The 25,203-nt window shown below is 46.1% G+C and overlaps 1 protein-coding gene across 1 annotated transcript; it reads right to left on the bottom strand.

Moving 5' to 3' along the window:
- Positions 1 to 656: 656 nt before the first annotated feature.
- Positions 657 to 24,776, bottom strand: LOC114872951 (homeobox protein Nkx-2.4). Its single transcript, XM_029180720.2, has 4 exons — positions 22,625 to 24,776; positions 19,849 to 20,153; positions 8,586 to 8,672; positions 657 to 3,509 (listed from the first exon to the last, which is right to left on the bottom strand). Exons 1-4 carry the CDS (start codon positions 23,343 to 23,345, stop codon positions 3,168 to 3,170), a joined length of 1,455 nt encoding a protein of 484 aa, XP_029036553.1. The 5' UTR covers positions 23,346 to 24,776; the 3' UTR covers positions 657 to 3,167.
- Positions 24,777 to 25,203: the final 427 nt, after the last annotated feature.

Genomic DNA, 25,203 nt, shown 5'->3' with positions numbered 1-25,203 from the left:
GCCCCAGCTACAAACTCCCCCGGCAAATATCCAATAACAGCCGGCCGACTCCTGGTGGCTGGATTCTACTCTACCTGCATGCCGGGCATTAACCTTCACCTATCGAGGAGATCGGCTTACCTTAATAATCGTAGGTACACCGTCGCGTTCTATGGGGGTTACGACGTTACGGGGCCAGGAATAACGCGGCGAAACTCATAGGAGGAGGGTGTTTCCATGGCGCTCGTCGTGGGATCGTTTCGTTCCGCATCAAGAGAAACGGGGCGATGGAAAATCGCGAGAGATGTAATGAAACATTCTTAGGCTCCGTGCCACGCGAACATCATAAACGAGTGCCCTGTTCTTTATTTTTTTTATTGAACTGTAGCAGTAATTGCTAGACTTATTTGTTTAAATATGTAACTTGCATCGGTTTTCAGAATCCTTTTATGATTCGAAGCTTATTTCCATGAAAGATATACGAATTCAATGAACATAATGAAAGAGAAACTAACACGCCGATGTTCACCGATGATTTCACTGTGTTAAATCATTCAAGCGTAATCAATCCTTTGTCTAATCTGAAAGGGTAGCAACGAGGGGTAGAAGGAAAGGTGAAGCAGGCTGCGAGACAGGTTCTCCAAATTACACGCTGCACTCTCGTTCCTTTGAATAAGTATCGTTTTATTAATATCTCTGTCGTTATTTACAAAATTTTTGTAATAATCTCTAATTTCTTCACCGTCACACGCTACTCGCTATTTCGTCAATCGTTATATTTTTACGCTTGTATGTGTACGTGTTGTGTACCGTGTTCCATGTCTGTACGCGTGTCTATATGACAGTGTAGATGTACGTGTGTGTGTTATATAATGTCGATAATGCTCGAGTTTGCTAAATCGTTTACACAGTAGAACGTGGAACGCTCCGGTTTTCAATCGAAAATCCACCGACTTTCGTGTTTCGTCGGTGTCTCTGGTGGCATCCTCTTTTACTCTCCGCCAGCCAAGTGTCACGTGTACGCCCCCAAACACTAGCGCAACACGCGTTTTATATTTACACCATCGGATTCACAGCTGTGACCCCGTTATCAGAGGGTGCACCGCCGTGTTTTATCTCCTCTTTCTCTCGCTCGACTTCTCTTTGTTCCCCGTGGCCGACCGCGGAAAAGAGAAGGTTCGCGGGTTTCGATCGATCCTCCTTCTCTTCTTCGACGAGCGACAAGAAAAACGCTGTAATATACATCTTTCTAACTATGTACACGCGTGTCCCGGCTCGACGTGGTTCGCCTGAAACACGCTCGCGACACGATTCCCTGGAAAAACCTCGGATTCGCGTCGCTCAATTGAATTCGACTGTTCCTCACCTTCTCCAGCGATACGCCTACCCCCTACTTCCTGTCGCACCAGTTCAAAGAATACTTATTCTCTCTACGGATGTGTGTGTTTTAGATACGTATCACCGCCAGCCGATTGGTCGACATCTCGGCCTGAATAGATTCTCGTTTTTTCAATGCTCGATGAAAGAATCCAACGGATACGAAGCTGGCGAACGGATGCGGAGGATCGCGTGGAAACGATGAGGTTTTAGCTGAAAACGTTTGCGTTGCCGTCTCTTTGGCTACGGTTCTTTGCCCGATTCAGTCATTCGCGTAACTAGGCGTTCGTTTTTATTGCAAGTTACTGTAAGAATGGATTCTGGATCTGAAAAAAGTAGGCTCGTGATTTTCAAATTTATGCTTTAGGATTTTGTAGGCAAGCTTTCGATTGATATTCTATTTTGGTAGAAACTTATTTCCGTTGGAAAATTACTGTACAGTAATTTCGGATCCAAAGAATCCATTGTTACAGCGTGCTATGTGCATTAAGGACACTCTTGTTACTTTTAGTTCTTTTTAGATTGGTGTTATTCGAATGCCTCAACTTGGCCATTTCAATATCAGGACTTTTTCGGCTACCAACATCGATTCATTGGTTTGTTTTTTCCTTAAGTATTTTTAACTTAACCAGAAGACAAAGTGTTAAAATGAAACAACATTGAATTCGAACTCTCCGAGTTAAGCTGCGACTAGGGGAAAATCAATTCACCGGAAATTCCAATGCTTTTCACGTTGTTGCAGCGATAGGCAACAGTGTCGGCAGAGTGGGTCTCGAATGTCACACACGGTGTACGGTTTCTCACAATTGGAATCGACTCGTATCGAGTGGACCGATCAGATTATTCCAACACCTGCATTTACCCACCTACGCCAACTTGCAGGTGCAGTAAAACGATCCTTTCATCTTTTTCATCGAGTAATGCTCGAAAACTCTTTAAGTAGTAAATGGTCGTTAATTAGATAATCTAGTCGTTTTTCGGGAAGATATTGCAATAACTGCTTTATACTTTGCAGAAGTATTCACTCGTGAATGAGAAAATTTCTAGAGTCTCTTTCCTTTTTCACGTGTAACACATTTAGATTGTTCTTCTTCTCGTATCAGACTCTTCTTTCAAGGTGGAATCGAGTAGCGACGGAGGTGCGTTCGAATCGCTTCGAATCCCATTAGAAGTTTTATGGTAGATCTTGAAAACGTCAGAGTCTCTGAGGATCTCGAACATGGTTCCTGGATGTTGAAACGTTTAACGGGCGAATCAATTTCTGTGGACGTTGAAAGGAACGACGAAAAATAACGCGTAAGTACTTCACATTTCAAGAGCCCGAGAAATTCCAGTGTCCAAAGACATCTCACAATTTTAACTTCCTCAGCTTCGTTATTGACCTCGACGAGTTGATAGATTTAACCGATGCTCGAAGCGATCCAAACCTTGGCACAATCATCCTGAATGCTTGCAAGAATCATCGACTCCAAGTAATCGTCCTGCGGTCCACGCAGAATCCTCTTTGCTCTGTGTTCTCCACTAACTTGTCCATCGTCCGCGACGATCTTCTCTCAAATACCGAAATGAAGAAACAGTTCATCCGGCTTTCCAGCGTCTGCGTTTCGCGTCGTCACCATGGAAAGACAGTACTCTTCTAGATTAGCACGTGACCCGTGTTCCTCCAACGACCAGTTTCGAGGTAAGAACCTCGCATCGTTCATGAAATTGGACTATGGGACACGTGACTCTGTCTAAGGGCTGTCTTCCACGGGGTACCAGGCAGCTGGACCTGCGACGGAGGGGTTAGCCCCCGCCGCGGAGGGCATGTACTACCAAGCCCGGCCTTGGAACGGCAGGTACGCGCCGCATTGCGGTTGCTGTTGCTGCTGCATGCTCTGTTGAGCTCCCGTCCTCGAGTACGAGCAATGCTGAAGACTTTGACTGGACGTCATCACGTGGCTGACACCGACCACCGAGTGATGAGAGACGGAGGAGGCGGCGTGGTGGGAACCGTGAGGACTCGACGCCGCTGTCATGTGAGGGGCTGGACTCGCCAAGGCCGCGCTTGGTCCACCGCGACTACCCTCGTTTCCGCCACCACCGCCGCTTCCGCACGGTTTACCGTCCTTCACCAACACCGGTACGGCAACCCGTCGTGGCGAACTGGCGCTCTGCAACAAAAGATATCATCGTTTTGGTTAAGAATTTATATCGGTATTTCTTCTTCCTACAGGTTCCATCGTTATTCGAGAAAGCTTAAACCTCGGATTCCTATTCTGACCTCATCTCTAAAGTAAAAAATACACGGCTTAGAATACCCGATCCCAGTATGTAAATCCAAGTACACACGTCCCGAGCTGCGTACGACGAACCGACGAGGGAGACGTGGGACGTAGCTCGGGGGTTCAACTGCGGAACGCTTCTGTGTTCCGAGCAAACACGTGGGCTTGGTAGGCACAGGTACTTAACCCGCGCGATAACTTACGATCATCATTCGAACCTACTCTCGCTGGACTCTCTGACTCTCTCTCATTAGGAATAAACAGTACCGGCTACCGTGGACCAGGTTCCGGGATGTGTCGGTCGCGTCAACATCGAGGAGTTGCTGCCGTACCACGGATCCCTTCAACCGCGTGTCTCTTTCTATCGGGGGATTCGGTACGCCGAGGCAGGACCCCACGGCATGCCAAACAGAAGCCGAGGCAAGCTGGCCGAGTACCTGCCGGGACGACCACTCAGCTGTATCAACATTCGGTACATGACATTCCTCTTCGATCTCAACGCCAGCAACGCTTTAATAATATAATCGCGACCGCTCGGAAATAACGCCTAGCTAACTGGCCGATAGAATCATCCTCGTTTTCCTCTAGGTTCGACGATTTCGTGGGCCAATGGTTCACGGATGAAAACGGCGAGGGGTCGAAGCCTGTGTAACGGTGATTCGATTCGAGTGGCCGACACGAACTTACGTGGACGGTGCGGCCGCGAACATAAGTGCAGGGCATGCCGTGCACTTCACGCTGACAAAGTGACGATTACGCTAAACGCATGACGGTCGGCGCGCGCGTCACGCGTCACGCCACTTTAGCCACTTCAACGCGCGTTAAGCGATTTCCGGCGAAAATGGCCGTGCTTAGGAACGGAGTAGTACGTGTTTATGAGCGGCCGACCACCGACGCGTAATGAGGCTCAATGTTGCCGTGATCGCGGCCGCGATTGGATTCTCGGGAAGCATATTACGCGTCGATTTCCCTCCTAGCTCTCCCAGGAACACGGCTCCTCTCGCTCTCTCCGTGCCGTTAATATTTCTTCTGCGAAAAGCGAACGTTATCGTTGCTGGTTTTTGGGTTAAGGACTCGACCGAGATCGGGCTTTCTTTCCTCGGGCTTAGAGTTGATTTTCATTTTATGTAAAACGCTATTTCAAATATTCTACTCAAATAGATTTCTATTTTTAATTAAAGAACGCGTTTACAGGAAGGGATGGAGAACGAAGAGACGGCAATCAAAGAATTACCTGAGCTGAGATTCGGTTTTTAAAAAGGGCTCCCTTTAAAGGTACATTTAATTCCTTTAATATATGACGAGCGTGGAACGAGGGCAGGGATATTTGCAAAATAAATTGTACTTGAAACGCCGTCGTCTGCGCGGTCGCCACGATGCTCATTTTAGGTACAGCCGCATCGAATATCCAAATGCACCGTGCTGACTTCCACGCGAATGCATCTCTCGTGGAAAAACACTCGGAACTGATGTAATTAACTAAAAAGCTGGCCTCCCGTGGCACAGCCTCACCCTGCCCCGTTCTTCGCCTCGCCTTTCCATCGTTCTCCGACGGTCGTCTACGTCTCGTTCTTTACAGAAGCCTCGGCCGAACAAAGAACACCGAGAAGAGATATTAAAAGATTTCTACCGGGACCTCTCGTTTCCGCGACGAATGGAATTCAATGGGTTCCGTAAACGAGGAAGTGGTTTTTAAATCTAATAACCGATGTTTTACCGCGGGTGTAATTACATTAGGCGGTCTCTCGATACCCGCCAAACAGTTTTTCGCGCTTTCGCTAAAGAAAACGCGGGAAAAACTTGGAGGCCAGATTTTCTTTCAAGTGATTTCTTCTTTTTCGTTTCAGGAAACGGAACATTGATCTCCGGGCTCTTATTAAAAATCATCCAGCTTTTAAAAAACTATTAAAAAGTTACGAAGAAAAACGATCACGTTTTGGAAGACAATGGTAAGGGAGAGAAGCTTTTAAGTATAATTACGATTTGTAACTTGTAAAATTTTAATCAACGAGTCGAAAGATCGACGGCTGGTATCTGGAGGGGTGGGTTAATCGATATCAATAGTAGTATTGGTAACCCCGATTCGCGTCCAGGTGTTGTGCATGACTGTACTCTCGGCAAGATGGCGACCGGTCCTCGAGCACCCGTTTCCGCGCTCCCCTGCAGGATACCTCTCTCTCTCTCCCCCTTCCTCTTCTCTCTTCTCCTCGCCTATTTCTTTCTCCTTCTCACCCGTTCTCCCTCCCAATCTTTTTCTTTCTCTTTCTTTTTCCCGTGTTCGCTCGCTCGCGCTGCCACTTGAAATTTTTTTACCGCCGCGAGGGGAGGAAATGGAATAAAACGAAAGAAAGGGAAAAAAGGGAAAAAAAATCAGAGCTCTGCCTGCCAACCCGTCGACGACGGCGACGGCGACGACGACGACGTTGGCGTCGGGGCTGCTGCCTCCTCGTCGCGCGCTGTTTTAACTCGAGAAACGATTAAGCAAAAGATTCAAAACTTTAAATTCTTTGATACTTATCGCCAGGGGGATGATTGATGATTATTTTGATACTAATGTATTTCTATTTTATTTTCAGAATGAACACGGTAGAAAAAGAGGAAACATTGTCTCGTTTATGCGGAAGATCAGTATTCTTTGTCGCAAGACCTATCTACGGGACGAATCCTATTGTGTACGAAACGCTAACAATGCTTGCAACAACTACCACTACCGATACTCTCTGTTACCTACTTCGCGTCGTAGCGTGCACGCGAACCCGGCCACGCAATTACACGTATCACCGAACAGATCGAGATAATGGAACGAAAATCCTGCACTGAGAATAGGGAGGAACGGTAAACAAGCCACGGAATTGAAATCGAGACCATGGCAATAGAGGTAGGAGTAAAAGAAAAAGAGAAGGAAGAGAGAGAGAGAGAGAGATGAATGGGATGCCGTGTCTACGAGGGCCACGAAAAACTAACGAGTAAATTATGGGGCGGCTGTTCGTCCTGGCGTGGACGAATCGAGGGGAGTAGATCGTTTACAGATCGGGACACTGGATAACTTTCAGCACCATTAATGTTCTATGGGTGTTTACGAGCCATCGCTTGGCGGCTACAATGCCGGCCTCTATTCCAAGACAACATCGATCATTGTTACATCTTTCAAAGATCGATACATTTTAAAGTAAAGCGCCTACATAATGACACTGATTAATCAACCGTGTAGGTATATAAACTGGATCAACCTGTATCTTTAATATCTTACTTTTAAGTAAAAGATAGGATACATAAAACCAGCTATCTTCTAAAACTTTTCCAAAGATAATTTAACTAATCTATCCTTCTAGGGTTAAATGGAAAACAATAGATTATAAAATTTTGTTCATCCTATATAGGACAAGTGGGTGTCATTCAAATGTATAGCAAGCGAAAACAGCAGAAACGAGAATGACTTGGATCCTCGTCACCCGTGAAAGTGGCTTTGCGCGAAAATCGCGCGTCCCGTGTGCTAGTTTTCATCGAGATTCGATGAAACGTTGAAGTCAGCGGTGGCTGAAAAATACGCTATGAAAATCCGCTTACGTCGAAACTGTATTCCCCGTCGAGTATCTATCATCCTGGTACGTATACGCATAGTACGTTTTTACAAAAATATTTCGTACAAATGTAGAAGGTAAAAAAAAAATGATAATGAAGTAACCGGGTAGAACTATTCGAAAACACTTCTGGGAATCGTTCATTACGGTATCGTAAAAATAAAAATCCGGTATCGTAAGAAACTGACGATAGAGCAAATAATCGTTGGATGTTTACACGAAAATGATTTTCAGCCACGTTCCGAATGACACGACGCCGATTCTTGCCAACTGGGATCGAACGATTTGCCGCTAATGCATGCCGGGACATTCCGTGATCTCGCATACTCGCAGTCCTCTCTAATGTATTCAGAAGATGGATCTGTGTGTATCGGAACGATCGCTGGCCTGTGACGTCTCTTTTGAATGTTATTCTTCCAGAAGAAGAGGGAGCCGGCTAGAGGAGCGATTCATATTCGTCAGTGCGTGCGACCAGATCGAGACAAGGCACGTTTCGAACTCGCAATTACGATATCTCGGGAATCTGGCGTGTCATTATTAGAGTCGATAAAAAGAGAGAGGGAGACAGAATGAGCGAAACGTAAAAGAAAGGGTAGACGGAGATCTTTGATGAGTCTTTGCAATAGCTACCAGTGATTCTACCTAACTTTAGTGTGTAACCTATTTGCACGTATAGATAGAAATGAAATCCAAGTAAGGTAGATTTCTTTAGTTAAGGATCAGTAGAGGGGGTGAAACCTCCCGCTATTTGGAGAAGCTTATAATATAGAGTTGTATTCACAAAAATAACTTGTGGATAAATTCGATGATTCCTAGAACTTTATTTCGTGTTTAAATGTAAACACGTCACAGGGACACTCGAATAAATTCTGTCGTTCGTTCAAAGATGAAAAAAAATGAGATAAAGGGAAGGTAAAAATGCTACAAGAGCAGTTAGTGGTGGCGCAACATCGACGATAATTACATGTTTAACACAGACGATTTTACGTTTCGCGAAATCGTGAATCCCTGAAAAATTTCGGCTGAAATAACGAAATGAATGCAGAATCGCTTCGAGCCGGTCGAGTGGGCCACTCGAAACGAAATACGATGTGGATGCGAGGAGATCCGGTGCGGCGCGGTGGCGTCCGGAATATTTTTCATTTAAAAGCATTTCATTTCGAAACGCTCGATATTTTGTCGTGTGTCTCGACGTTTCGAAATCCCTCGGGCAATCCGATCTATCAAGGACACACGTATTATCATCACACGAGAGACGAACGAACGACAGAATTTAATTTAATCCCTCCTCTGTATCGTATACTGCGCCATGTTTTTTCTTCTGTGTGCTCGCTCTTTCTCTTTTTTATTTTTTTTTAAAGACAAGAGATTAACTAGTAATTACCTGATTCTGAGCGTTGTGTTCGGCCATCGCTTTCTCCTTTGCTTGCCTCTTGCACTTGTATCGGTGATTTTGAAACCAGATTTTCACCTGCAACACGAACAACGATTCGTAATTATTCGTTGAAATATGATTATAGATATGTATATTATACTTTCTAAAAGATGACATTAGAATGGAATTTGAAAGGGACATTATTATAAAGACCGACGTTGTGCGGATCGGTAGAATTCAGAAATTTTTCTTTCTTTTTTCTGTCTGTTCTCCAAATAGAGAGGTAGGGACACATTTTTCGGTGGACGAACTGTCGTCAGGTAGGAACTGAAATATTTTTACAAGAAGGGGAGAACGCGAGTCTTTTGTCGCGTGTGTACGTTTTAAGTAACCCGGGACCTATTCGTGCACCCCTGAATTCATAATCCAACGATTATTATAAGTCTGTTATTCCTTCGAGAGGGATTTAACGCCTCGTTCAATTCTCAACGACAGTTCGAAGATAAGTTTATCGTGCCGATTCGTTTTCTGTTAAGTTTTAATTAATGAAACGTATTACTTTGTTTTGTACGATATTTTAAAGCTTAAGCGCGTACTCCTATACCATCTTATCCTGCTGTTTTCTTTTTACTATTTTAAATGTGTATAGCGTAGGATAATAGGAAAGCAGAGTAACACGAGTGTTTTGTGAAATTTTCACTGGAGGAGCAATGGTGCGCAGCTAAGGACCGCTCGAAACCGCTTTTACGGCAATTGAACGCGATTAGGGAAGCCGGCAGGCTGTGCGGATGGGATCGAGATCGGCATCTGCTTATGACAGCGCCGCGTTATAATCCGCATTGTGCATTATGCCGCGTGCACAGGGGCGCGTTTCGATCACACCGTCATTGTCGTTCACCGGCCAAAACAATGGCCCACGCTTTGTCGGCTGATTTAACCCTTAACGCGAGCTAGTTGCCCTAGGATATCCTCTTTGATGTATTAACGGCGACGGCCGGGTCAGTCGTGACCCAGAACTACTGAAACTAGCTCTTATTCTAACATGCGAAACTTTGTTTCAGGAATTTGCACCGTGGACTATAGATGGTGGACCAGCAATCAGAAGCCTAATACACTAGAAGAGAGGTAGATTTTCATTCGGGCCCCAAATTTTATTTATAAATATTTCATATAAGAAATATTAATTTTATAAAATTTTCTGATTTGCTTGTGGATACACGAATTTAGTACCCAACTCTTACACCAAGTTCCTCTTCCAGCTTCAAGGTTGAACACGAGGAGATTAGAAGGTCTGAATAGAGGAAGGAAACAGCGGATCGAACGTTTTAAAAGAAGAGTACAAAAGGGCAAATTAGAGGGATGTGTGAAAGGTACGGTAAGCCCGATTTTTATCGCACGAATCAAAGGCGCGTCCGACCTATATGTTGCTTGCCTGTAACCTCCTACTCGAGTGGCTGTAACCCGCTGCAATCCCCCCACGTAACCTCCCCATTGTCGAACTTATGCACGCTGAGAATGCAACCGAAAGCACTTTAAGGGGCCCCCCCGTTCAGTAGACCGTGTCTCGAGAGCCTACCACCGTCTGTCTAATTCTTTGAATATTAGCGGGATCGGCCACCCTCGAAAATTCTTTCCGCCACCCTTCGCTACCTCACGTGTGCTCCTTGAATACCAATCGTTACCTTAATATACTTTTATTATCTTATTTTCAAGGTTTTCTCCATCAGAGGAATATTTAGCATTGACTAATTAATAATATTCAACGCTTATGGATCGTAGCCCTTCGAACTCGCGACTTTTCTACATGTGCTTGGTGTCGCAGGGTTGATGCGTAGGGCTGAGAGACCTTATCTAAAAGCCACGAAGAGGTACTAGACGAGGGAAGTACTCTTTTGCCGCTCCCGTTCGTTAATTCCTTTTCTACCGATAATCCACTCATCGAAGCCAGCAAAGTTTCGGGTGTGCGGCCATTTCAAGAGGTCTACAAACAGGCTACTTGCTTCCACGTCTCCTTGCTTTTTTCTTTTCAACAAACCAAGCATATATACGATATACTCAAATAATTTCCAAGAGTGATCGATGCGCAAGGTATTAAAATCTTGAATCTTAAAATTACTATCGATTGTAACATTACATATTATCGAAAGTATCATGAATTTGTAGATTTCTAAATGAAAAGAAGGATCAGAGAAAATTTCCAACACAGGAGTAGACGTCCAAGCAATCCTGTGTGGGCGTCGCTTTCATCCGTGAAAGTTGCTTGCTCTCCTCGTCGGAAATCGGCGTTCGCCTCGAATTTCTTTCTCCGGGTCCGCGAGTACACACCAGTTATATCCCTATCTCGTTCAACTTTCTCTGTTTACCCACCGCATCGTTGCGGGAACGACGGACAAACGGACTGACGGGCCCGTTCCCTTGAAATAACAATTCTCTCCGACGGTTCTTTCACCGTAGCCGGTTTCAGACTTTGGCCTAGCTACACGATTCGAGTATCGTACGATTCATTTTGCTCCTCCAAATATTCTTTGCGGACTTTCGAAGAATTTTGCGAAATTCATCATCGGGATTATGTTTTGCCAATTGGATTTCGCACTCTATTATGCTAATTTCTTAAAGATTAACAGAATCAGAACAAGATAGATAAAATTCAGGTCAGTCTTGAAGAAATAAATCGCAATGTTTATAGAACATCATTTTTATTGAACTTCAAGCTTTAATTTGACATACCATAAGTGCTATATCACCAAATTTTTATGTCATCTTTTTGTTACGCAATTAAGTCTAACTATGGAACCCCTATTTTCTCACTCGACAGAAGTTCGAAATTGAAACAAAGGAATAGCGATGGTAGAACGCCATAAGGAAATCGTGGATGGAGCCGGAAGCATTGGGAACACCTCGAGTGGCAATTCTCTTGGTCGATTACACGCGTCTTTCTTTCGAAAAGAGGAACCCCGACGAAGCATCCGGTAGCCGGAGGCCGCGCTACTGTTACACCAGCCTTTCCGCCGGATAATCATCCGACGATAGTTGGTGTCGAATGAAATTGCCCGAGGAAACGATTGTACCTACGAAGGGTGGCGTTAGCTGTCGTTGATTTTGCGTCAACCCTCGGTGTGCACGCCACGTAATGACGTTACGGCTAACTCGATCAATCGTCCACTTTAACCTGTACCCCTCCACCAGGACGGATGTACGAACTCGTCTCTGTCGAGCATAAACGGGAACAGGTACTCGATGTTCCTTCCAAATGTCGCGTGTCTGCGCGGCTTTTGATGAACTGCCCTACGTGGATTTATCGTTATCCGATACAGTAATTAGCGTTCAGAATGAATGGTCGAAACGCGTGTCCATCTGGATGATCCTTCATCCAAAGGCATCGGTCAAACGATTAAATGCAGATGTGAAATAAATTCGAGGATTGATGCAGTATTTTGAAAAATGTTTCAAAGCGAAGGATGATCAAAGACCGACTGCTGAATCTCTATTGAGTTACATATTTTTCCATGAAAACATCAAAATATATAAATTAATCAAATGCAGAGGCAAAACGAATTGGAGGATCGATGAGTTATTTTGTAGAATGTTTCAAAGCATGAAAAGCGAAGAGTTGGTAACGTTTGATGTATTCGTTGCAAAATGTGGTATGTATAGAATTACTAAATGGTGGAAATTTGTTTTCCTTAATTAACCGGAAGTACCTTCTAGACAGGTGCCTTTGTTAAGACTCGTAAGGACCTGCGAAGAGAAGACAAGCCCATAGATCCGCTCGAATGCCCACCGAAGGCGTTTCATTTACCTGGCTGAACGAGAGTTAACCACGAGTTAATCGGAAGTTAAAGCTAAGCTCCCCTTTTCCTTGGTGTTGAGTAAACATTGGCAGGACCCCCGCGGGCCCTGCAGCCTTTTTGCATGGCTCGACGTGCCCATCGAAGGTAAACAGGCTCACCTGAATGGAATCTTTGCTTCTCGTTTTTATTTCTACGACCACTCGCTTGCTTTCTAGAAAGCTTCCGCTTCTTTTTTTATTTTCTTTTTCATAGACGAGCTTCGCTTCTTTGAATTTTCAATTCAAAGAAAAGGAATTTCATTTTGAATCGACACCGGAATCTCTCGGATCACTCGTTAGATTGAAATTATTTGGAAAAAGAATCGACAGAGGTAAAATCATGAGGAAGAGAAATGGGATTACATTTGCTGGGGTTTATTTTAACCACAGATGTTCCATTTGCAAAGTGCAGGGAACCGCAACGATGAGCTTGCGAATACCAGGATCAAGCAACGTCAAATTATGATTAGGGCTGTTAATTGTCCCGTGTTGACCCTTCTGAGTGGTGGCCCGTGGGCAAACACGATTCCCGCCTCCCTTTTGTTGTTTTAACTCAATACCATCGGCTCGGGGATGACTTACCGATTACCAGTCAGGATGTCTAAAAACCTAGGGTTCCTCGGTCCGACAAATAGAAATGACTTTCCAGTTTCTTCTTAACGAGCTACCAGAACCTCGTTCATTCAACAATCATTCAATTTCTCATTCTTAATGTTGCAGACTTTCAAATCAACCCCGTTTGCAATTAGAGAGGACATTTATTTTGGATTCAAGTTCTGAAGCACTCGTAATTTTCTACATACTCTGTCCCGAAGTTAATAACGCGTCTACAGAGGAAAGAAGGTTCTCTTCTTTTATTTGAAAATAATCATCATTAGTGATCGTCAAACTGAACGCGATACAATCGTATATCTCATAACTTTTTCACTATGTTTGCGTCAATTATCGCTACGAGGAGGCAGCATTTACGAGTGTATTGTAAATACACTCGAACATGCCTGTCGAGTAATACGCCACCAATTTCTTCCAGCTACACCCTGTAGGACCCGCGGAGGTGGTTCTTTGTAATCCCGTTGCACTTTCGGGGCCATGCTCCCGAAGGGTGCATATATTTCCCACCGCAAACATTCGCCTTCCACCCCTATTGGATCATCCCTGCCGTGAAGCGACGAAAAAATTAAGGAGAGTAGTGTGATCGAGTAAAAGGCCAAAAAGGGCTGTTCTACCATTTTTTTTTTTTAACTTTTTCAAGCTTTAAAACGAGGGACCATTTTGTCATACTTTTATGTTACACATTCCTGTCAGACTTTCTATGTTTAACTATGTACCTATTATTTTTCAATTATAAAACCTTGGTTGCCGAGTTTCCTTAATTCTAATTTAAATCGTTACTCTCAGGTACTTCTTCCGGATGATGTTACAAAGCTATGGGCGGAGGTTCGACGACTTTTGCGGTGACCTGTAGACACCGCGCGAAGACGAGGTAAAAAAGAGAGGAATGCAATTACGCCGGCCACATACTGCCGTGTGCTTGGCGTTATGTGTCGCGGCTCGGCGCAGGGAGGCCGCAAAAGCCGACGACGACGACGACATATTCATGCGTGCGTTATTATGCGAGGGAGCCGTGAGTGCACTCGAGAGATACGCGCACGCGTTCCACGACGTCCAATTAACCGCACGCATTTCGACACCAAAGGAATTTCACGCGGAACGCGCGCGTGCCCTCGCCTATTCTTCCAATTCGATTCTTATCGGTCATCGATCAAATTGATTTCAATGACCTCAAAAGGTATAAGAAGCTGTGTCTTGTTAGAATAATTATTGAATATTTATATGTCTGCGAATTTTCCATAGTTTACATTAGCGAAGAATCAGCCACTTTGTATTAGAAATATCGATGTGCCATTTACACAGTAATTTTCATGAAACTTTGAATTTCAAATTGATGTTCCATAAGTGGTATTTGCAATACTTTTATGTCATGAAATCATCGTCATCTCGAACAGTAGTGTATTATGCTAAACTAGTATTTCTTATCAGAATAATTCATAGTCCGACACTTTTCCACGATCTTGCCTCAGCATTTCCCTTCTTCACGACCAGGTTACCACTCTCCAGCCCTCCCCATTTCTAACGCATCATCCCTGTAGCCGTCGTGTCGCTTTGGCACACAGGACACACAGATGCGTCCCTCCATTTTGCGCTCGCATTGTTACTCCAAGTGCAGTCTCCCCATTGTTACAATGGCTGGCCACTCCTGGCATTGTTACCGGTATTGTTATTATTATCGCTACTGTTACCGGTTGCGGCCGAACGGCGAATGGAGAAGAGGAGAGCCAGCTGCTTCGTCGAGTGCCGCATTAGAGGCAAATTACACTCCCTCTGGTCCGCCCTCTCTCCTTCTCTAACCCCCCCTCTATCTATCACACTATATCAATCTATCCATCTCTCTTGTTTATATACATTTCCACCCCTTTTGCAGTCTCAAAATTTTCAAACGTTCGATCGGTATCGGTTCGGCAAGCCCGGTAACCGCCGATTGATACTCACCCCCCCTTTGGAACCATTTTTTCGGGGGGCTTTTGTTGACGGACGTCGTTGTAGAAGGGGTTGATGGACGACGGGGATGGTTTTAAACAATTTTTTATGTAATACTCTATTGTTTAAAAGTATTCTGATACTCTGTATTAATTTGCAGATGAGCAATGGCACAAAGAAGAGTTGAATTACGAAAGGAAACACGTCGGGGCCGACAGGACGCGTAATTAATCGGTCGCCACGGATTAAACGAGCAATTTGGAGCACGAAATTGATCGCAACAATTTAATCGCGAGAGGCAGCAACGACGGGTCTCCGTAAATTATGCCCGTTGAGTTACAACGAGTTTAAAGCTCGTTAAAAACGCGAAAGATCGGCCGGTGCGAGCGAGAAGGAGAAAAGGAAAGAGAAGAAGTTAATTAGAAGGAGTAGACAGAGAAGTAAAAAAAATAGAAAGAGAGAAAATTTGTGACGGTAAAGAAGAAAGAGAGAGAGGGAAAAATATCAAGGGGAATTTAGACGGCCCTGCCACGACTGGCGAAAAAGAAAATAAATAAAAAGGGAGACATTAATTAAAGTGCAAAACCGCCTGGTGAGTCTGATCAAAAAGTTAAATAATTAATAGAAAGCGTGAAGTTCAAGCGAGATTAATGAAAAATCAGTAGAGAGAAACAACCTCTAGACTTTCATTATTTTTATTAATGTCTTAGGGAGACTTTGATAAACCGAGGTACAAAGAGGTAACGAGGTCGCGTGTCAAAAAATCAGATAGAGATCCACAGGGCTCCTGTCGATCATTTCCTTGAAGAACCACCGAGACGTCTCGCGTGTTTGCACGACATTGAACTCGCACGGTCCTCTTCAGTGCTCCCTCTTCGGGGTTGTTGCCGCTGTACGAGGTCGAAGAGGGTAGATTCGGTGGTAGGCAAACCCATTATTACGATTATCCTCATAACTGAATCGCGAGGTTTCCGTTCCAAGTTGACGCGTTTCCTTCGACCTTCCCTTTATCTTTTTTTTTTTTATTAAAAATCTTGGTCTTCCATGTATAAAGAGAAAATTGTGATTCAATAATTTTTAGGTGAACTATAAAAAGGAAGATACTTGAAGAAAGCTTGCTTCGCAAATATTGCTTTATCTTTAGCTCGCATAAACCTTCCAGCCATGTATCTGCAAGGGAATATTAGGTGGTTCTATATGCATACTCAAAGGGTGGATAACTGAGCGTTGGGTAAAGCTTGCTACAAATTTGCTCGTCCAAAGAAGCCCTTAATACTGTTTGCGGATACCTTCTTGCGTTTAAGGGATTCCGTTTTGTCCTTATGCAAATTCTTTTTTATGGACAATGTTGCACGACAACTTACACTTTATATTTATAACAATTAATTAAAATAATTGTTGCTATTTCAGATGTCTACACTGTCCATGGATTAATAAGGAATTAATAAACAAGTGAACTCCAATCATAACTACAAGATCAATAAATGAAAGAGAAGAAGAATCTGGAAAAAAAACCATCGAGCAATTGATGGAGCCATTTTCAAGCATGAAAGCAAAATGGCGAGCTCGCGAGTGAAGAAGAGCTATAGTCAGTGAGTGTTCGAGTTCCCTAGTCAACCATATTTCCATCACGAATCGCGTCATCCATCATTGGCCTGATGGAGCAGAAAGAAATCGTGGCTGTTCGTCGAGGTTCCCTGGAGAGGTCTCGTTACAGGAAACGGGGTCGATTTTGCGTGACGCTCTACCTGGTCGATGCAACACTTTGCTTCGTCGATCGGGCAAACGATAGGCGGAAAATTTTTATTTCTTTCTTTTTTTTTTCATTTTACTTTTGCTCGTCTCTTGATCCTTTACAAGCCTTCGAAAAGTGTGCTCGCGTCAAACTCGAGACTCGAGTGTCTCGAAGAGGTTGCGGATCGGTATACCTTCTTCGTTCGTTAGGTCGTTCGGCTGGTTAATTCAGTATCGATTCTCGATCGTGTCCCAAAGCATTTTCATCGAGGTCCGTCGAATTTGCAACAGCCATTTTTCCTCGCGATGAAAAATCCCTGCTGTCTTTAGTGCCACTCTCTCTCTGACGATCGTCTCATTACCCATTACAAAACGTGACACACCGTGAATTATCCGTACTTCCTCTACAAATTGAATCTTTCATTTCGAAGCGGAAAAAACTTGCTATTCGATCCAAATTCAAGAGAACTTAAAAACGGATCGTTTCCTCTTTCTTTTTCAAAATTTCTTCAAGTGTATTCGAATCGAGTACTTCCATAGACTAGCATAACGCACGCAACGAATCGAAGAAGAAAATCACGGTTCGAGTTCCACGGGGAAGAAAAACGGTTGCATCCTCCCTCGTGACGCTCTCGTGCTCCACTTCTTTCGACCTTTCCGCGCGTAAATATCCCCGCTTTCAAGGCGTGCCGAGGCCGCCTAAGATTCGCACAGCTTCTCTCGCATAATGATTCGTTAGTCTCCCCGTACAGCAGTCGCGGGCTACCTACGGAGCACGACTTCGTACGTAGACTTCGAGTGGCCGTAAGTGGATGGTACCGCAGGGTGGCGGCGCGGCCGCGTGAACAACAGTACCGGGAGCTCGTTTGGTCTCTATTCGTCCCCAGAAGTTCAAGAGTCCGCTCTCTATGCGTGTATATGTAGCACGATCAACCAGTCTCTCCTCGTCTCTCTCGGGCTCTCCTTCGAATTTCTCTTTCCACGTGCCGTTCCCGAGGCTGGCCTTCGCGGCTAGTATCGACGGCTACGGCGAGATCCGAGTACCATCGAGTCTGAAACTCGTTATCGAAACTTATGTGCACGAAAATCCGCGGCTGATTGCAATCAGCCCTCTTTGCGCACTTCCGCGCTAGCTCGATTCTACTCTGACTTCGACAGACGCGGGGGAACCCGGCGACTTCCGGTTTAGGGAGGCGACCGCCCGCAACCGCTCGCCTTCCGTTTTCAACCGAGCGCGTTTAAGGTCTCGTCTCCTAACTCTTTCTCTCTTCTTCTTGTTGAATAAAGGCACTCGTTTCGCGAGCATGCTTTGATTGCTTCAATTGCTTTTCTTCGAGTGTCCGTTTTCTGGATGTAACTTAACGCGACACGCAGCGGTATGTTTCTTTTGTATTTTCGTAATTTTTTAACGGCGATCGTGAGTGATTTTTTTGTAACAATGAAAGTCTGTGTACGATTACAGAGCGATTGGTAGATGGAGAAGATGCGTCGACGAGCGAATTGAACGGAGAGACGCACGGTAGACGAAACGGCAGACTGAACGAGGGGACGAGCGACCAGGATGCAACCAATGAGCTGCGCAACAATTATTTATTGTTGCCAGACTGCCGCATCGAGCCGAGCAGACTTGTCTGCCCAATGAAGATTGCTCGTTAAAATCTGATTCTGACCGGGTCGATTGCTCTAAATGGTCACCGCCAAAACGACCCGCTCGAATCGGCCAAATGAACGTACGTGCAAGGGAAACAATAACGGCATCGATGTACTTCATCCTCCATAAAAAAATTATAGAATTTGGAATTTCAATTAAGTAGGTAGCTAACAGTAGCCGATGAAGATGTGTTCGTAGCTTCTCGTTACGTGTACCGTGAATTTCATCCCACGGTCTCGAAGCTAATTTGCTTTCAAAAGACGCGTTTAGATCTCGTATCGTTAATCGTCTCCAATCGAAGGCCAAGAGAGAAAAATTTCGGCTTCCTAAGACAATATTGACACGTCGTTCAGCTGGAACGACTCTCTGGCTGCCTACCTGGTCGAATTCTATCTCTCGTGCCTCGAACAAATACACTTCTTCGAGGACTCTATTTCTGACGCACCACCATCATTTGCTTAACACTTTCGGTAGTAAAGGTGAACGTGTCAAATTGTACAATTTTAACGCGTTGGCCATGGTTCCATTCGAAAACAAGTGACACCTACTTCTGCTGCGGTCTACTTTTCTCTGTTCGTTGCAAGGACCAATAGCGATCAAAGGTAAAGACGAGGGTGGGCTTAGACCTCCCCCCGCCCTTCTTCTTCTTAAGGTATTCAAAGTTGAGTAGCGATTCCTGAGAGTAGACTAAAACTGTACAATAATTTTCAGGAATAATCGAACGGCTGATTCGACAGAAATCACCCTGACGTTTGATGCTAACAAGTGCGGAGGCAACCAACGCCCCTGAGGTCGATCGATCCGATTGGCCGAGAGACGTAGATACACCCACGCGTACACCCACTACCTGCTCCCTGCAATTAATCTCCTCTCAGCAATTAATCCTCGCCGTGTTCGTGTGTGCGGTAGAGAGCCGCGTGTGCGTATCTCGAGTATCGTGTTCTGTAGCAGGAGCAGGCAGGTGGACCGATCCGGCTGATCGAAGGGAAATCGAGATGGATCGAGTTGCTGCTACATTGTAATTAGGCATGTTAGCTAGATGATCCCCACCCATCGCTCGGACCCTGATCTCTGACAGCGAACATCGAGATTCGATGTTGCTGATGAGAACATAATAAATAAACTTTCATTTCTTTTCTTTTAGATGTAGACTAATGGAATTTGTTGGAAGATGAAATTAAAATATAGTTGTTGAGGACATAGTTATCCTAGAAGCAATGGAAATAAATGATGCCCTAGATAACGCATAGGACATCCTAACTTTGCACTTGGACAGTAGATCAAGGTGAACGAGGTGACCTTGAATCACCATTGATTACAAATTGACTATGGAACATATTTATTCGTTCGGATCAATTGAATGCTCAACCACCAGTTAGTGGAAGCAATTTGCTTGAAAAATTGACTTAGCTGAGTCTCCGTGTACGTTTCAGGTTCTCTGTAGGATTATCACGCGATGATCCATGAGTTTATCGAACGCTGGATCGATCAGGCTAACAAGAAAAACATTTAACACGTACCTGAGTGGGCGTAAGGTTAATTAGGGCGGCTAGGTGTTCTCGTTCGGGCGCGCTCAGGTATTTCTGCTGCTTGAACCGCCTCTCGAGCTCGTGAACCTGCTGCTGAGTGAACAGAACGCGACGCTTTCGTCTCTGTGGAAGGTGGGGGAATTGCATCGCGCCGACGCCCATGCCGACACCGACGCCGACGCCGACGCCCACTCCCATGCCCGACGACTTCGTCACGTCGCCCATTGACTGGCCCACAGAGCAGCCGGCCATGTTGGTCCCGGCGCCTGCCGCCGCGGCGCCCATCAGCCGCGAGACTGCAAAACATATTGGAGAAAAGCAGTGGTAGTATTTTGTTTCTTTCTTTCACTTTCAATTTTTATCATCCCTTATCCTTACTCTAATTATACAATTACTTAATTCTATCTAAATTTAAAGCGTTGATCATTAACCAATATGGCTATAAATCCTCCTAGATACACAAAGAACCTCGAACAATTTCATTTCCACTGAGAATCTTCTCTTTACCTTCGACACCGTTTCGGTACAACAGTGCCGTCGGATAAAAATCTCTGGTACAACAGCCAACGTGTCTCTCCCTTCTCAACCATCGCTCCTACCGGTACCACCAAGCATCCGCGTTCTCCAAACACCTAACAAGAGTTCCTCGTCACTCACACACCGTGTCCACGTGATTTCCATCTAACGCACGAGAGATAATTTACGCGAAGATCTGTCGAGGATCGCGTGGAAAGGAAAGACGGTCTAAAGGCACGCGAGGACATCGAGCGAAGAGAGATAAAAAGAATGGTGACGCGATCCGTAGACAAGGCAGCGAGCAAGCGAAGAGGTCGAGCCTCTGAATTCGAGCTACTGAAAGCCAACGAGCGGTTCATCCCTTGTCAGTTGGGCGAAGGGCTGTCAAGAACGGACACGTTGGTCCCGTACAAAAGGAGCGATTTAGCCGCGCAAAGTGCTACGTCATCGAGCACGGGAGGTCCAACGATGAGGTCCCGAATTATTATTATGTCTGTGAGAACGTATCCTCGGCCTGTCAGGCCGGTTCTGCCCGGGAAAGACATACCACTCGAGACACCGGCAGCAAACGGCGCTGAATTTGTTTGCACGCGACGATCCACGACTAAATTGTCTGGAAAATTTATGAAAATTCTTTGCTAGATCTCGTGAACCTTGAAAAGATGTACCTTACTTTGTTCTAAAACGTCTACACGTTATTAAGTACCTAAAACTTGGCTGACAATGAAGCCTTTGGAAAGGTAGAAAGATGTTGGTCCAATTGACGTTTCATGGACTCGTCGAGCAGCTTCCTAGCGAACGTCCAACTTCCGAGTCATCGATGAAACGTATCTTTCAATAACGTTTGAAGATTTCCTTTGAGAAGAATGTGAACCAGGACAATGGAAAGCAATCGAAGAAAGAGAGAGCCAACGTTTCGACGGAAGTTCTCTGAACACGGGGGTGGATCGCGTCGAGAAGCCGTGAATCTCATTAAGCAAATCGACGTTGTCGAACCCGCCTACCTGACCACCGAAGTCGAATGTCCCATTAGGATGATCGCAACTGACATGAACGTATAATTACAGGGTATCACCGAATGATAGAGAAACTTTTGTTAAACGTGGACCAATTTTATTTATTTTACAAGTTGAAAATAACATCGTGGGATACAGACAAAGGTACGAAACAGTATTAATTTCTAATTCTTCGTCATCGGAATAAATGTAAAATCTTTGGTACATTTCTATCTCGTCGATCCTAAGATCCCCGAAGAAATTGAATTTGAAAAACGTCCTTCGCGTTGAATGCGCATCGAGTCGAGGCAGCCTCTCACCCAACGAGGGTCGTCCAAGCTTATTTGTTTAACTAAAATCTCCCGTAGTGTCCGGTAGCCACGCATTTCGGAGCCGAGGATCGATACTTGTCTAGCGGTTGAACAAAGTGGCGCGTGCGGCGGACAGAAATCCAAGGAGACGAACATCTGTTGACACAAGTCCGAAGGACGCGGCTTTGTTGGTCGACAATCTTTTCAGAAGCTCGAAACGCGAGGAACTCGAAAAACCTCCTCGATGCCCTTAAGCATGATTCTCTGAGTTCGATCCTATCTGGATGTAGCATTCTTAAGCGGATGGCCGCGAGAAGCGTTGATTATTTCACTTTCGGCAAGCACCTCACTGATGGTCCATTTTTTAAACTCGTATCTGGGTTATCGCCTAATTACTTGAATTGATTATTTGAAAGTATAGGTGATAGTAAATTTCTAAATAGTAGGATTTTTCAGGAAATTGTAGATGCGACGTTCGGGACAGCTGCAGAACGGCTGTCGTGGAGGTGCCATTCTTGGGATCCTTTCCGACGGAAGAGATGCGAACATATCGAAACGTATCCTCGGTATACTATACTGTTACAAGCGACGGAAGAATTCATGAGTCCATGTCACGAGGCAGCGACACGAAGAAGGACCAGGCTATTGTGGACATTGAAACACGAGTCCGACGCTTCATCGATACTTAAATGGACTAAGTGCGAGCTAGCTGCTCTCGATGCAGGTCAATAAAAGCAGGACAGACGTGCTTCGTCCAAGACGAAAGGGATGATCGCGTACTAAGCGTACTTATATACTGGTATTACATTACTTTGCCATTTTTCTATGAACGAGCTTTCCCTCTTTGTGCGTTTAACTAGGTAAACTTAGATACTAGAATCCTTTAATGAGCTATACTATTTAGGAATCGAAGATGAGAGAAGAATAAAGGTAAACGATACTCACTGGCAAATCGCGGATCGTTGGTAGCCGGTGGAGCCGGAGCGTACCAAGGATGATGGGACCTCATCGGGTCAGTTGCGGTTGCACCTGCGGCAACCCCTGGACCCGCGTGATGATAGGACAACTCAGCTGCGCAATATTGATATTGCGAGGTGAGTTGCATGGTAGCGTAAGGATTCCCCATTGCAGTCATGCCTGCACCGGCACCGGCAGCACTGCTGCCTCCTCCGGTAGCGTCGTTCGGACCGGAAACCGGTCCAGGAGTGCCGCCACCGGGCGTCGAACCTCCGTGAAGCGGTGGACTGCCGCTGCTTGCGCTCGAGCTACCGGTATTGCCACCGACACGGGCGCCACACGCGTTACCGTAAGGAGAGACCTGAGAATGCGTGACCACGCCGACGCCGATCACCTGCTCCAGCTTCCTGAACGACTCGTTATCGATGGGGGACAGGATATCTGTGACGCTGAACGGAGTTGTATGAGCGCCACCAGCGGATTGAACGTGGGATGAATGCTGTTTAGGCGATAAGCTCATAGCCAGGTCAATACCGTTCAGATCTGTCAGCAAGCTAGCTTGCTCCAGCTGTGTCTGTTGCTGCTGCTGCTGTTGTTGTTGTTGTTGTTGTTGCTGCTGTTGCTGTTGTTGTTGCTGATGCTGGTGATAACTGGTGGCATTGCCGTTCCCCTGGTTGCCGGCGTTGTTCCCGCTGCTGCCACCGCTCATCTCGACGAGGCCCGCGCCCTCGAAGTACTTGAAGCTCGCGCTTCGCGGAATCCTGAGGCCGGCGCTAGCCGCGGGAAACCGACATGACTGGACCTCCCACCGCTGCGTATCGCACCGATTTTCAACTTTATTTAAAAACTACGACGAGTATACTCGTCTCAGGTTGTATCGTTCTCTGATACCTCGATACACGAACAGTTTTCGTTCCTTCAAAGGGATTCAAGTTTGTGTAATTCACGTCTGTGTTTAGTTCCAGAGTAAAGTGGGATACATCACTGGGTGCATCTGAAAGGTTTCACAGTCACACTTTGTTACATTCATCGAGCACACCGGATAATCCTCAAACGCACGATCACTGCAACCCGTTCGACCGAACCATCTTGATCCTTCGAAGATGGAGATCAACCAATTCGATACAGTTCACGAAACACGTCCATCGTACCGATGCCCGCGAACCCGTTGATAAATTGTTGCTGGATGCGTCCAGCAACGAGAACGCGGCATTCGCCGCATTCCTCTGTTCTCTGGTGTATCGGGTCAAGCGGGGATCACTGGCCGACGGGGTAGGTACACTGGGACAAGGCCAAAAGACACCCTCCACTCTTGCCAGTCGATGCTGACAAACAACTAAGCGACCTTGTCGGATCACCGAGAAAGGGAGGCACAAGTTCTCGATGGCTGGTCGTAGCCGTCGAGTCGTGGCTGCGACGAGCCTCCTTCAGAGTTTCGCGGGAGACCAGGTAACCAGGTAGACACGGCACGTCACGGCACGCCACGACACGCCACGATACGTCACGTCACAACATCGGCACGGCACGAGAAGAGAACGGAATGGAACGGAACGGAACGAAACGGAAGGTAACAGTGGTACACACGTGGTCGAGGAGAGTGGCCGGCCAGAGCCGGCCGGCGGCCGACTGAAATCACCCGGGGGGTCTTCGAGTCCTTGGACTCTGCCGATAGAGAGACGATGGTAGATGTACCACTCTACGCTTCGCCTCCACCTTCGTCGAGGATACACTCTCTCTCCGTAGGAGAGGAGAGAGCGTCTATGGATGGATGGCTCGGCTGGCTGGCTGGTTCGCTGGCTGACTTGCTGGCTGGCTGGCTGGCTGGATGGATGGATAGATGGATGGATGGATGGATGGATGAATGAATGAATGAAGAGGACTGTCGGGTACTCCTGGAGAGGTCCTCACGGCCGCTTAGACCCACTCGACCAGCGGCTCGGCCGGTCGCGCTCGCTCGCTCGCTCGCTCGCTCGTTCGTCCGGGCTCGGGCCCCACAGCCTCTCGCGGAGAACCCGTACGACGACACGATGAGTGGAGTGCCCACTACGGAGAAGTGCCTGCTACCAAGAGTCGTGATGAGATGTCCCCTTTTGCGTGTGAGAGAGGGGCTCCCACTCGCTTACCAAGAGAGGGGTTCGCGGGGCTACCTAAACCGACCTCCAGCCCGTCGAAACTACCTAAACCATTCTCTCATTGGACGAACTCCGCCAATCAGCTAGCCCATGCGCTTTCATTGGATCGCCCTCCAGCTGCTTCCACTTCTCGACGGGGTTGCGCCCTACTGCTCGACGCGATGCCGTTGGTGAAACCTACAGACCTCCTGCTGCGCGTCCGCCTATCACGCGCTGATCTCTAGCTCCCCTACCAACAACCGCTTCGTCTACCTAATCTGGCCGCGTCTCATGGCCACCGGTCTCGAGACAGCCCACCTTCCTCGCCTCCTTTCTCTCTCCAACCACCTATCTCCCTTTCGCTTTCTAGCCCTGCTTTTGGCTTTGTCCTTGGAAAAAATTTATCCACCATCCCACGTTACCCTCTCCTTCTGATCGTTTCAATCTTTCCGTACA

This window comes from Osmia bicornis, chromosome 15 (genome assembly GCF_907164935.1).
Source record: "Osmia bicornis bicornis chromosome 15, iOsmBic2.1, whole genome shotgun sequence".
NCBI classification, from domain to species: Eukaryota; Metazoa; Arthropoda; class Insecta; order Hymenoptera; family Megachilidae; genus Osmia; species Osmia bicornis.
This window is presented reverse-complemented; position numbering and strand designations above follow the sequence as displayed.

Bases quoted from the DNA above. Each gene is read 5' to 3' on its own strand.
- LOC114872951 (XM_029180720.2), bottom strand. From the start codon at position 23,345: ATGAGCGGTGGCAGCAGCGGGAACAACGCCGGCAACCAGGGGAACGGC. The intron at 20,154-22,624 runs GTGAGTATCGTT...TATGTTTTGCAG, and splicing joins CAACGATCCGCGATTTGCCA to TCTCGCGGCTGATGGGCGCC. The intron at 8,673-19,848 runs GTACGTGTTAAA...TTCGTGTTGCAG, and splicing joins TTAACCTTACGCCCACTCAG to GTGAAAATCTGGTTTCAAAA.